This window comes from Marmota marmota, unplaced genomic scaffold (genome assembly GCF_001458135.2).
Source record: "Marmota marmota marmota unplaced genomic scaffold, marMar, whole genome shotgun sequence".
In the NCBI taxonomy this organism is placed as follows: Eukaryota; Metazoa; Chordata; class Mammalia; order Rodentia; family Sciuridae; genus Marmota; species Marmota marmota.
In genome coordinates, this window is record NW_026000079.1 from 7081325 (window position 1) to 7093942 (window position 12618).

General features: G+C 39.2%; 1 protein-coding gene and 1 non-coding gene across 4 annotated transcripts in view; both read left to right on the forward strand.

Moving 5' to 3' along the window:
* Otud7b (OTU deubiquitinase 7B) overlaps window positions 1-12618 on the forward strand; it is a 53219-nt gene that overhangs the window by 33408 nt on the left and 7193 nt on the right. For 2 of the 3 annotated variants that reach the window (XM_015503029.2, XM_048814929.1), the window contains exons 4-11: window positions 1667-1894; window positions 3552-3653; window positions 4675-4802; window positions 8889-9001; window positions 9831-9958; window positions 10474-10623; window positions 11195-11309; window positions 12219-12303. In XM_015503029.2, the coding sequence (XP_015358515.1) occupies window positions 1667-1894; window positions 3552-3653; window positions 4675-4802; window positions 8889-9001; window positions 9831-9958; window positions 10474-10623; window positions 11195-11309; window positions 12219-12303 (1049 nt within the window). The remainder of the gene's footprint in view (window positions 1-1666; window positions 1895-3551; window positions 3654-4674; window positions 4803-8888; window positions 9002-9830; window positions 9959-10473; window positions 10624-11194; window positions 11310-12218; window positions 12304-12618) is intronic. The other variant, XM_015503030.2, reaches the window with a different exon arrangement.
* Window positions 2022-2127, forward strand: LOC125620301. The gene has a single exon (XR_007351914.1). It is a non-coding gene; the product is annotated as a U6 spliceosomal RNA (small nuclear RNA).

Below are 12618 nucleotides of genomic sequence, written 5' to 3' on the forward strand. Positions count from 1 at the left end.
TTTTTAATGCCCATTAATAAAAAAGTGGTTAAATAAATTATAATCATCCATGTTGTGGAATACTCTCAGTCATTAGAAAGAATTAGGTAGAACTGAGTGATATTTTAGAAAAAAAGTCTCTAAAAATATATTCTGAATGGTAAGATTTATTAAAATGTATGTAGCATGCTCCTTGTATTTTAAAAATACAATTTAAAAAGCTATATGTGCTTCTGTGTCCCTAAAAATTTCCAGAAGGATATAAAAGTTTGTCTCTGTGGAAGGGTTCAAGAATTTTGATTGCAAGGGAAACTTCTTTATCCCTTTTGATACTATTTTTATTTTTTATTTTTTTTTTTACCATGGTCAGGCAGACATGTGGTACTTTTTATTTATTTGTATTTATTTATTTATTTATTTATTTTTGGTACTGAGGATTGACCCCAGAGGTACTTAACCACTGAGTCACATCCCCAGTCCTTTTTTAAATTTTGAGACATGGTCTCACTAAGTTGCATGGGACTTTGTTAAGTTGCTGAGGCTGAACTTGAACTAGCAGTTCTCCTGCCTCAGCCTCCCGAGTTGCTAGGCTTATAGGTGTGCACCACCACTTTAAAAAGTGCACATGGTACTTTTTAAGTTTCTGAAAAATATTTTAAAATAATATCACTATTACTTCATAGTTGGTGAGGTGGCACATGCATATAATCCCGGCAACTTTTGGAAGGCTGATGCATGAAGCTTGCAAGTTTGAAGCCAGCGTAGGCAGCTTAGTGAGAACCTGTCTCAAAAAATAAAAAGGGGCTGAGGATATAACTCAGTGGTAAAGTGCCTCTGGGTTCAATCCCTAGTAATGGGGTTGGAGGGAAATTTATTTTGTGCATCTCATCTCTGGGAAATACTGAATCGAGAATGGCTACCCTACACTTGAACTCGATCCCTCTGTGATAATTATTATATAACTTAAGCCATGCAAATGAATTATAATACTACACTAAGTAGATTGCACTCACAGTGAAATATTGGTGGGGGAATTACAAGTGCTACATATTCAAAACAGACGAAATGATTTAGGGCACTATCTATATTACTCTTTACCTCTGTAGCATGTTAAGAATTGACTGTCCCTATAAATTTCTGATAAATGAGAATATCAAGAAAAGATGAAGTAAATAGTATAAATAGGTGTTTTTGATGGTAAGATGAAAGTTCCTGTGTGAATAAGATTCTGTTAATTTTCTTTTCTATAATGGAAATTCTTTCCACATTCTCCAAGACCCTGAGAAGTATCAGAGAGACTATTAGACTAAATCTAGTCTAATGAGACCCCATTTCCCTCTTCCTTCTACCAAACCACGATCAAGTTACTAAAGGATCAAGTTGCAAACCCTCTCATATTGAAAATAGAAGTGGAAGAATACAGTCATAGGAAGAGGATGGTGAGGCAAATTTCAAACAAGGGTAGAAAGAGGAATGTATATTTGGTGCTAATTGGTGCCTGCAAAAATGTTGCTTTCTGTATTTCTTCAGTTTTACTTGGCTTGAGAAAAAGGGCCATGATGTTTAGAAGCTGGTTAGACTCAGTTTTTCCCTGATGGAAACCCTGTCAAGAGGTAACCATCACATCAGTGGAGAGTTCTCTGAGTGGGTTATGTATGTTCTAAGGTGACTCCATTTCTCATTGCAGAAAAACGCCTGTCTAGGGGCATCTCCCACGCCAGCTCCAGCATTGTTTCCCTGGCCCGGTCCCATGTCTCCTCCAATGGTGGGGGTGGGGGGAGCAGTGAGCACCCCCTGGAAATGCCCATCTGTGCCTTCCAGCTTCCAGATCTCACTGTGTACAATGAAGACTTCCGCAGCTTCATAGAGAGAGACCTCATTGAGCAGTCCATGCTGGTTGCCTTGGAACAGGCAGGTCAGTGAGTGCTTCATTTCCAGTGTTCTTCCCTCTATTCTGTACCTGTAGATAACCACCTGGAAGGGCTGGCCTTGATCAATAGCTTCTAGTGTGTGATCTGATTGCAATCAAAGGCAGAGGTCAGGTGCTCACTTCCATACCACATATACTAAAATTGGATCAATATATAGAGATTAGCACAGTCCTTGTACAAGGATGATACATAAATTTGTAAAACATTCCATAAAAAAAAGCAGTAGTCAGATAAACATGTACTGAGCTAGTGCTTTCTAAAGTTACAGGAAAGGATACAGATTAGACATTTTATTTTGGAAGTTTCGTATTTGATAGAAAGGAAACCATATATATATATATATATATATGTAAAAGGCCTAGGAATCAGTACCTAAAAATCAATGTATGAAAGAGCACAAACTAATTATAATTGGCTGTGGAGCACCCTTGAGAACAGAGTACTATTGATATAGATGATGCAGTAGAAGTCAGACCTATCTGTATGAACCTTTCCCCTTAAATCTATTTACTTTAACATTTGTGTTTGTCTTAAACTATTAAAATTAGTTAATATAGAGCAAGGCAGCTGGGAATCCTGGGAAAAGTTCACTTGTTAAAAAACTCTCATCGGGTATGATGACGCACGCCTGTGGCTCAGGAGGCTGAGGCAGGAGGATCTCAAGTTCAAAGCCAGCCTCAGCAAAAGTGAGGTGCTAAGCAACTCAGTGAGACCCTGTCCCCTAAATAAAATACAAAATAGGGCTGGGGATGTGGCTCAGTTGTTGAGTGCCCCTGAGTTTAATACTTGGTGTACCCCCCAAAAAAACCCAAAACAAAAAAAACTCCCATGGGAGAAAGACTGGAGGGGAGGTGGGGCATACTAAGAGAGTGTTTATTTTTCCTTTTGTACCTGTCTATATTAATTACATGCATTTATAGTTTTTTAAAAAGTTAGCAAGTCATCTGGGCTAGTGAAATTTAGGCCAGTTTTTCTTTCTGTAGTTCAAGAAAACTTTTAAATAAAGTTTTTAAGTAAATATATTTATTTTTAACTAAAGTATTTCCTCCTGTAAATAATGGGAAGTATTAGATGACTATACAGAATCAAGGCTCATTTTCTTGGGTGTTTCATATACTTTGTCTTATTGCTTTTGTCTTTAAAGTCATACCACATACGTGCTGATATGCTGATTATCACATATGCAGATAATACAGAGTTGTATTTGTTATATTGATAATGGATTTATACTGAGTTTTGTTGCCACAGTATTTACAGATCTCCTGACCAGAGTGAAGAAATCAGGGCCAGTCCAAGTAGCCAGCAGTTTCAATCTTAGCACAATTGACATCTTGGGCCTGATAATTCTTTGTTGCGCAAGCTGCCTTGTGCATTATATTTAGAAGCATCCCTTGTCTCTTCCTCACTAGATGCTAGTAGCAAATCCCCTGCCAGTTTTGGTAAGCAAATATATCTCCATACATTGCCTAAAGTTTTCTTAGAACAAAATTGTCCCTACTTAAGATCCATTGATCTAACCAGTTATGCTCACCAGATTCTGACTGACTAAATATGTCTTAAGAAGATTTAGAGTAATAGAGCAATGGTTTTATTCTGGGTAGTACTCCTAGAGGAGGCTAATCTGCTGTCATGTTTCTCCAGGACGTTTGAATTGGTGGGTTAGTGTGGACCCCACCTGTCAGAGGCTGCTTCCTTTGGCAACTACTGGAGATGGGAACTGCCTTCTGCATGCAGCCTCTCTTGGTGAGTCTTGAAAACAGCTTTCTATACCCTGGTAGAAAGGAAGAAATTGAATCAAATCTTATGTGTAGGACTTGACGCAACCAAATTGATCCTTGGCAGAAGTTAGTACACAGCAGTTTTTGTTTTTTTTTTTTTTTGGGTGTGTGTGTGTGTGTGTGTGTGCAGGAGATGGGAGAGAGCCCTGTCCTGGTTTTTCAGTCTTGTTGAGGTGAACACAGGGTTTAGCTTAATCCCCAGTCTGTGAGCTGACTTCTAGGTATAATGAGCAACACTAAGCAAGCAATATACAACTCTGTGTGAGCGTGTGTGTGTAAAATTCTACTTGATAGTTATTCCTTTGGTGTATAAAAAAGATGTTTTCAGTAGTCCTTTTGTGTGTGTGTGGTGCTGCGGATTGAACCCAGGGCCTGTGCATTCAAGGCAAGCACTCTACCAACTAATCTAGATCCCCAGTCCTTCAGCAGTCCTTTTTGACACTTACTTACTTTAACTTACTAAACCTATCCATAACTCAATACATTATTTGCTCTTAGTTTTAAAAAAGTTCTCCATTTTCTAGCCATTCCTCAAGCTTGGATACTGATTGCTGTGTGCCAGATCAGTCTTGTCTGCCACTATTCTGTATTTAAGTTTGTTAGAATTGCCTCAGGAATGAGGGCTTCCTGTCAGGAGTTTGTGGGAGGTGTTATATCCCTCACTCTCAGGTTCTCAAAGTCTCTAAACCTCCAGAGTAGGAGCATCCTTTCTTGATTAGTACTTCTTCCCTAAATTACATCTAGAGTTTCTTTGAACGTGGTCTTTAGCCTGATTTTCTTCATGCCAATGTCTGTGTATCATAATTAATAATTTCATGTACAAGGGGTTCAGAGTGAAGCTTAGCGGTAGAGCACTTGCCTAGCTTGTTCAAGGCCCTGTATTTAATCCCGAGAACTGTAAAAAACAAAAACAAAACCACAAACCACAATTAGTAAGTGGAGTTGAGTCAGGTAAGGCTCCTTTACGTCATGCTTTCTTGCCATAGGGATGTGGGGTTTCCATGATCGGGACTTGATGCTGAGGAAAGCTCTGTATGCACTGATGGAGAAGGGAGTCGAGAAGGAAGCACTGAAAAGGCGCTGGAGGTGGCAGCAAACCCAGCAGAACAAGGAGGTAGGAGGCCTGGGGGGGGCACCTTGTGTCCTCACATTACCAACTTAGCGAAGTTATCCAGAGACGAATAAAATCAATCAGATCAGTATTATTTCCCTTGTAATCCTGAAAGTTATGGAAAATGCAAGTGACCTATACCATAGGGTAAATGCTCTCTGATACAATCATAAGAACTGGTGTAGGGAAGCTGAGACTTAAAAAGAGGTGTCTAACATTGTGCTTTTCATATGAAAGATAATACCTTCCGTGGCAGTGTTTTGCAAAATGAGGTATGAAAATTCTAAGGATTTTTTATTTTGGTTTTTGGCTTAAAATAAGGCTAGATTAATTTTTAAGGACTTATGTTTTCAAATTCTTATAGAATGTTAGTGCTTAAGTTTTTGGATGCATATACTCAGTTTTAGATGGATTAAAAATTGAAAAAAAAGTAGCAATAGATTATCTGTACTTTCCATCCTCATAACAGAGGTTGGGCAAAATGAAACAGCCCTGTCTATTTCATGTATGTTTATAAAGGTAATTGCTTTCCTATTCCAATAATAGAATAGCAGAGCCTAAAATATATATTATCTATCTCTTTGCAGAAAAAGTTGACTGATCCCTTCTCTTTAATAATGATATTATAATTTACATAAAATAATAGACCTCCATAGTCCCTTTTTTCTTGGTTCTGTCTTTTATGCTTATATCCCCTGCTTTTCATGTATATCTGGGTTTTTTTGTTTGTTTGGGGGGGGCATGTTTTGGTTGTTTCTGGCATTGAATATGAGAATATCTCTTCAGAAGCTTTCTCTGTCCTTCTATCTAGTTTCTTTTTTTCCTCCTTTGACATTATTATTATATCTGGTAATGATATAGAACTAAGAGTTTATTTTATTTAGAATTTTTTTTATGTCCTATCTGAGCATGGTGGTGCACACCTATAATTCCAGTGGCTTGGGAGGCTGAGGTAGGAGGATCACAAGTTCAAAGCCAGCCTCAGCAACTTAGAGAAGCCCTGTCTGTAAATGAAAAATGGCCAGGGATGTGGTTCAGTGATTAAGTACCCCTGGATTCAGTCCCTGGTATAAAGAAAAAAAAATTTATGTCCTAAGTTTTAAAATATATAAGAAAGATGTATTGTTTCTTTCTCAAAAATTATATCCAGAGAGCTAGGAATATAGCTCAGTTGGTAGAGTGCTTGTGTAGCATGCATAAGGCCCTGTAATCCCCAGCATCACCAAGAAACAAAGATTTTAGTTGTCAAAATTAAGATGATATTAAGATTAGAATCCTGTTCGTAATCATCCAATAAATATTAGAAATAAATCCATGGGCAAAGCAATATAAGTGATATTCTTTTGGGGGGGGGGTAGGTTACTGGGAATTGAACTCAGGGGCACTCAACCACTGATCCATATCCCCAGCCCTAGTTTGTATTTTAGAGACGGTCTCACTGAGTTGCTTAACACCTCACTTTTGCTGAGGCTGGCTTTGAACAGACAATCCTCCTGTCTCAGCCTCTTGAGCCTCTGGGATTACAGGCGTGCACCACCGCGCCTGGCAAGTGACAATCTTTCTTGCCACAAAACTTGGGCTTGGCATTGTGGAAAGTGTCTTTTGTCTGAGCTAGAGTCAGCCTAGCAAATCAGTAGTTAGCTTTGCTTCTTCACCTGAACCTTAGATTTGACTGCTCCAGGGACAAGAAGAGGACAAACAAGAGCATACCAATTATGAAGTGAAAATTATGGAAATAGTCAAAATAGGTGTGCCCAATTCCAGCTTTTAAATCTCTTATCATTATTATTTTATTTTAAGATGGGGTTAGATTATGATGCTATTTAGACAGGAGACCCTCAAGTACCTGAGTTCTATCCTAAGTTTACCTCCTTTCCTTCCAAAAGAAAAAATGCATAGTAGCTAATGAAGGAGCAATCATTTTACTTCTTTTGCTCAGCACAATGCAAGTTCCATACTAGAAATGTGGCCTATGTAATTGTCTTAGGTTAGAAGTGTGTGGCATTGTACCCAGCCTTGGCAGGGGGAATGGGAAGAGGATTGAGGAGCTTCTTTTGGCTTACTCTAGTACCAAACACCAAACTTAATTAGTTTTGATTTCTCAAGCCTTCTTGGTTTTTGTTCAAATTAATGGTAAAGCCTAATATTTTCTTAATGATAAGGTTAGAAGTATATGCCACCTAGTGGTTATGTGTATTAAAAATAGGAATCAGAAATAGGCAAGAGGAAGTCAGATCCTCCTGCCTCAGCCTCCCAAGCCACTGGGTGTGCACTGCCTGGCTTATACACCCACTTTTCTGCTCTCTTCCTGGTGTTTATTCCAAGGCTCTGCCAATAGTGGGTGCTCAGGGTGGAATNGAAGTCAGATCCTCCTGGGGGGGGGAGAGAGAGAGAGAGAGAGAGAGAGAGAGAGAGAGAGAGATTATATGAGAGTGACTAGAATCTTCCACATATAATTTGTGCATTGTTCTTTTTATCTTTAATTGAAATGAAATTTGTAATAGCATTTATAAATTGAAAATAGCTTTTTGTCTTTTTTACTAAAAATGCTTAAAATAGCTCTTAAATTCTTCATGTTTCTAATGTGATCCTTCTACTGTTGGTATTTAATTAAACAGTATAAATTCATTTTAATACTGATATAAGCCAAATAAAGTCTAAAAAGTAAACTTGTCTCTCAAATTATCATATACATGCTAAAGCCAGTATGATATTTTTAAATCATACCACTACACACACTCCTTTAATAAAAATTACAGTTTTACTTAACTTGTATTTACTGATTACTGATCACAAATTAGGCACTGAACACATTACATAAAACACCGTCCTGGCTTTTAAGAGCAGTAGTAGGAAATAGATTTCAAACACATAATTGCAACAAAATGAAACAGGTATGAAGAAAAGGCACAAAAAAGGAGTGTTTAAATTACTAGGGATATTTAGGAAGGACTTCACAGAGGAGAGGTACTTGAGTTTTATCCTGAAAGTTTAGAAATTACCAGATAGACAAGTGGACTACAACAGGCAGAAAAGGAGCAACTAAGACAAAAGCTCAGAGGTACAAAACAACGTGATGCACTTCAGGTACTACTTTTAAATCAGGGAGCTATTCAACTAGATAAGTGGGTAGGGGCCAGGAAGTGGGTGTTACATGCAGTGGGAAGGAGTTTCAACTAAGTCAGTCAGACAATGAGGATTACTAAAAAAATTCTCATCAGGACACAAACATCATCAGATTTTAACTTTAGAAAAAGTTTTCCAGTAGCATTGTAGAAAGCTGGTTAGAAGAGTACATGAGTACATGACTAGAGGTAACAAACAAGTTGGGGGTGCACTGAAGTAGTTAATGCTTCATAATTATTGACTGAAGGGATCCAGATATGAGGTGGGTAAAGGAAGGAAAGGAATCTTAGATAATTCCCTGGTTTCTCGTTTGGGTATTAGGATGATAATTGATGGTGTTCACTAAGGTAAGAATATAGAAAGAAGAATGAGTTTGGGCAGAGACAGAAGTTGTTACGTCAAGAATTTGAGGTAGCTCTGGACAGGTAGAAGTATCTAATTGGTAGTTGGATATGTGAATAATAGAAATTAAGAAGTAATATGGGCTTAGAGATAAGGATTTGAGAGGTCATCTTGGGGATTTTAGAGAGTCCACTGAATTTGGCAATTTTTTAAAAAATACGTTTATTTTATTTATTTATTTTTTTTATGGTGCTGAAGATCGAACCCAGGGCTAGGAGAGTGCTCTACTGCTGAGCCACAACCCCAGCCCCTGAATTTGGCAATTTGAAAGACTTATCCGTTACTGGAGTTAGGTGAAGTGATATGTCGGGGATTGGGAGAGTAGGATGAAAGGCAGAAATAAAAACCAGATTGTAATGGGTCAGAAAAGAATAGAAGATTTTTAAAATGTGAGAAAGATAATAGACTGTTCTTTCTATGGATTTTGACTTTAAAAGGGAAGAAATTTGATTTTGTGGTACAATTGTAAATCAAGTACTAAGAGACTAATTAATTAAAATGGGTATTTCCTCTTAGAATCTTGCTTCTCATTGCTTGGCATCCCCTGCTTATCTTTCATAGTCAGGGCTGGTATATACAGAGGATGAATGGCAGAAGGAATGGAATGAACTGATCAAACTTGCCTCAAGTGAACCCCGAATGCATCTAGGTACCAATGGAGCCAATGGTGGTGGGTAAGTGTGGCAAAATGGGGAGGAGGAAAGAATTTTTCTGGAGTTTTCTGTCTAGAGAGCACTGTGCTAAGAGGTTGTTTAAAGGAAAGAGAGGACCCATGACAAGGGCACACTTGTAAAAGCACGGTATGTTCTCTGTATTTGAACACACTTATACCACAGTGGATGATGGGGTGGAGGGGGGAGTGAGACTAAAGGCAATAGTAGTAATAATCCAGGCAAGAGGGCTGAGGGTGTGCGAGTGATAGACTAAAGATAGGTCAGAAGAGACAGGGACAGGAGACACACAGGAGATGGAATTGATCTAACCACATGATTAATTGAAGCTTGAGATAAAAAATGGGAATATTTCACAAATTTCTGATTAAGCTACTGAGTAGAATGTGAGGCTATTTTTTAAGGGAACACAGAAAAAGGAATTTTGGAATTTTCTTTTGTAAGACATGATTAGTACAAATTGTGGGTGTTTGTGGTAGGTAAGATAAGCAGGATGAGGTTATGCTGTTGTGTATTGGGCCACTGGATAAGAGAACTGAGGGACTTGTTGAGCAAGATGAATATTAAGAGACAGGGATTACCTTTAACTTCCAAATGCCACCTTAGCCACAGAGCCTTCAAATATTCTTTCTTGGATTTCCCTATTTGTGAAATGGAAGTAGAAACAGCTAGTAATAAAATAATCAGCTAGATCAGTGGTAGCCTTAAGATTGAAAAACAAGGAAAGGACTTGCTTTTCTCTGTCTTCAGAATTGGTCTTCAGGGCTCTCACTTTGTTTTTCCTGCTTCCTTCCACTGTGCCCCTTCCACCTGTTCTCTTCTCCAACTCCAGGGTGGAAAGTTCAGAGGAGCCTGTCTATGAGAGCCTAGAAGAGTTCCATGTCTTTGTCCTTGCTCATGTGCTTAGGAGGCCCATCGTCGTCGTGGCAGACACCATGCTGAGGGACTCTGGAGGAGAAGGTGAGTCAGCCAGCCAGGCCTCATTCCACCCTGAGCACCCACTATTGGCAGAGCCTTGGAATAAACACCAGGAAGAGAGCAGAAAAGTGGGTGTATAAGCCAGGCAGTGCACACCCAGTGGCTTGGGAGGCTGAGGCAGGAGGATCACAAGTTCAAAGCCAGCCTTAGCAACTTAGCAAGGCCCTGTCTCAAAATAGAAAGGGCTAGGGATGTGACTCAGTTGCTAAGCACCCCTGGGTTCAATCCTGGTACTGAAAAAAAAAAAAAAAAGAAGAAGAAAGAAACGAAAAATATATAGACTTTTAGTGGGGGAAGAAAAGATACATACTAGAACAAATGCAAAATTCTGAAGAGATTCAGAGTAAAGCAGTTGGGGTTAATTGCTGAGACTTCTTTGGAAACAATTATTAAAGAAGTTGGAATGAAAGTGGGGACTCAGTTGGCAGAGGCAGGTGGAGGGATTTTCCACTAGGCAAGAACACAGCCTTAGTAATAATCTCTATGGTTTCCTACAGCATTTGCCCCTATTCCCTTTGGGGGAATCTATCTGCCCTTGGAGGTCCCAGCCAGCCAGTGTCACCGATCTCCTTTGGTGCTCGCCTATGATCAGGCCCACTTTTCTGCACTTGTGTCCATGGAGCAGAAGGAGAATGCCAAGGAACAAGGTGCTAAATGCATGTCTATGTCTCTAGTGTCCTTTGGTCTGCATTATTTTCACTTAGAAGAGTGGAAATGAGAGCTAACATAGGAGGAAAGAATTAAGGGCAACATACAAGCCCACACAATGCATGTTGGTACTCTTTTCCTAAGTTATACAGTACACCAGAGTTTTTGAATTAAAAAATCAAAAGGTTTGAGGGGGGAACATAAATTATATTCCTTGCTCTGGAGAAAAGGGCTCATGGATTAAGGTCATAGCACCTTTTAAAAGGTGCTTTGCTGCATTTGTCTTTATCTTAATGACTCTGAATTCCCTGAATAAACAACTCAAGAATATCATGAGAGTTAGTTGACTGACTGGTGGGGAGTCATGGAGATTAGTGGCCTAAATTGTGTGTTGGGAGGTAGGGGAAAACTAGCCTATTGTTTTTTAATGCCTGGGACCATTCACATGTAAGAATTGAGAAGTGACTATGACTAGAGACTTGTATATGATTTTAGTGAAGTCAGTCTGTGTTCAGTTGCCTTCCTCTCTCCTCAAGGAGATTTCTTGATGGCATCTTTTTTCCTCCCCAGCTGTGATCCCACTTACAGATTCAGAGCATAAGCTGTTGCCCTTGCACTTTGCTGTGGACCCAGGAAAGGGCTGGGAGTGGGGCAAAGATGACAATGACAATGTTCGATTGGCCAGGTGAGGCAGGCCTAGCCTTTCCATCCTATTTTGTAGCTGGACTCTCTTCCATAAGCAGGGGCTATGTCCTGGGGATTTTTCTTAGCTCAGAGGCCAGACAGTTGCATCTTAACTGAAGTTTCTTTGGGAAGAGGGGTTAGGCACCAAGACTTTTGCATATTGTGGGTGCTTTGTCTTCCTGTGAAAGATGGGAATCCTGGGGCCTCAGCCATTCTTTTCTTAACAGTAGGAAGAATGTTCCTCCATTCATACATCCCAGAATCACCAAAGCAGTGGTCAGAAAATCAAATCACACTTTATCTCAGCTTAATTGAAAAGAATTTTAAATAACTGACCAAATTAGTTTGCTGTGGGTTTTGTCTTTCTGGAGTTTAGTCAGCAATAAAAATACATTCCCTCTCACTCTCCGTGGCCTGTTTAACTTCTTTCTGCCTCCCAGCATATGAACGTAAAAGTTCTTCCCTTACATTTTACCTGGTGCTTCCTTCTTTGGGCCTCTGAAACTTTGGGAACTGGCTGAAGGAGTTTGATTTTAAAGTCCAGCATTTATGGCTTTTTAAAAATAAGTCCTCACCTAATATTATTATAATAATGGCTATTGTTTAGTATTTCGTATTTTCCAGACATGGCTGTGCCCTTTCTAAACACTATTTTAACACAATGCCACAGGATAGATATGATTATCGACACCCATTATTAACTCAAGCTGAGTTTCAGGGAGGTTGAAGTGACTTGTTCAAGGACAAAAGTTTAGTAATTGGTGGAGCTTTGATTAAAACCCATTTCTGTTTGAGTCCTAAGCCGTGTGTAGAGGCCCCTCCATCCACCTTTCTTAACTATATCATACCCCTTTTCTTTACTAGATCACATTAAGTTTTTAAATCCTTTTTTTTTTTCTCCTTTTCACAGTGTAATTCTGTCCCTAGAGGTTAAATTGCATTTGCTGCATAGCTACATGAATGTGAAGTGGATCCCATTGTCTTCTGATGCACAGGTGAAAGCTTCTTCCATCCCTACCCACATTTGCCTCACTTTCAGTGACAGAATAAGGAGATCTGATTAGTGCTTACCTTCTAAATCTGTTCTGAGAGGTAGCTTACGCATCAAGGTTAGGAGTAATGGGAAGATGTCAGATAATTTCCAAAGGATACCTTTTCCTACCTTGCTACCTGTTAGTTTCCTCTGTGGACTATATTTCTCCAATCAGGCTCTGCTTTCTTATACTAAAATGCGGTCTTTAAGAAACATTTTCTAGGGCTGGGGTTGTAGCTCAGCTGTAGAGTGCTCACCTAGCAGGTGTAAGGCCCTG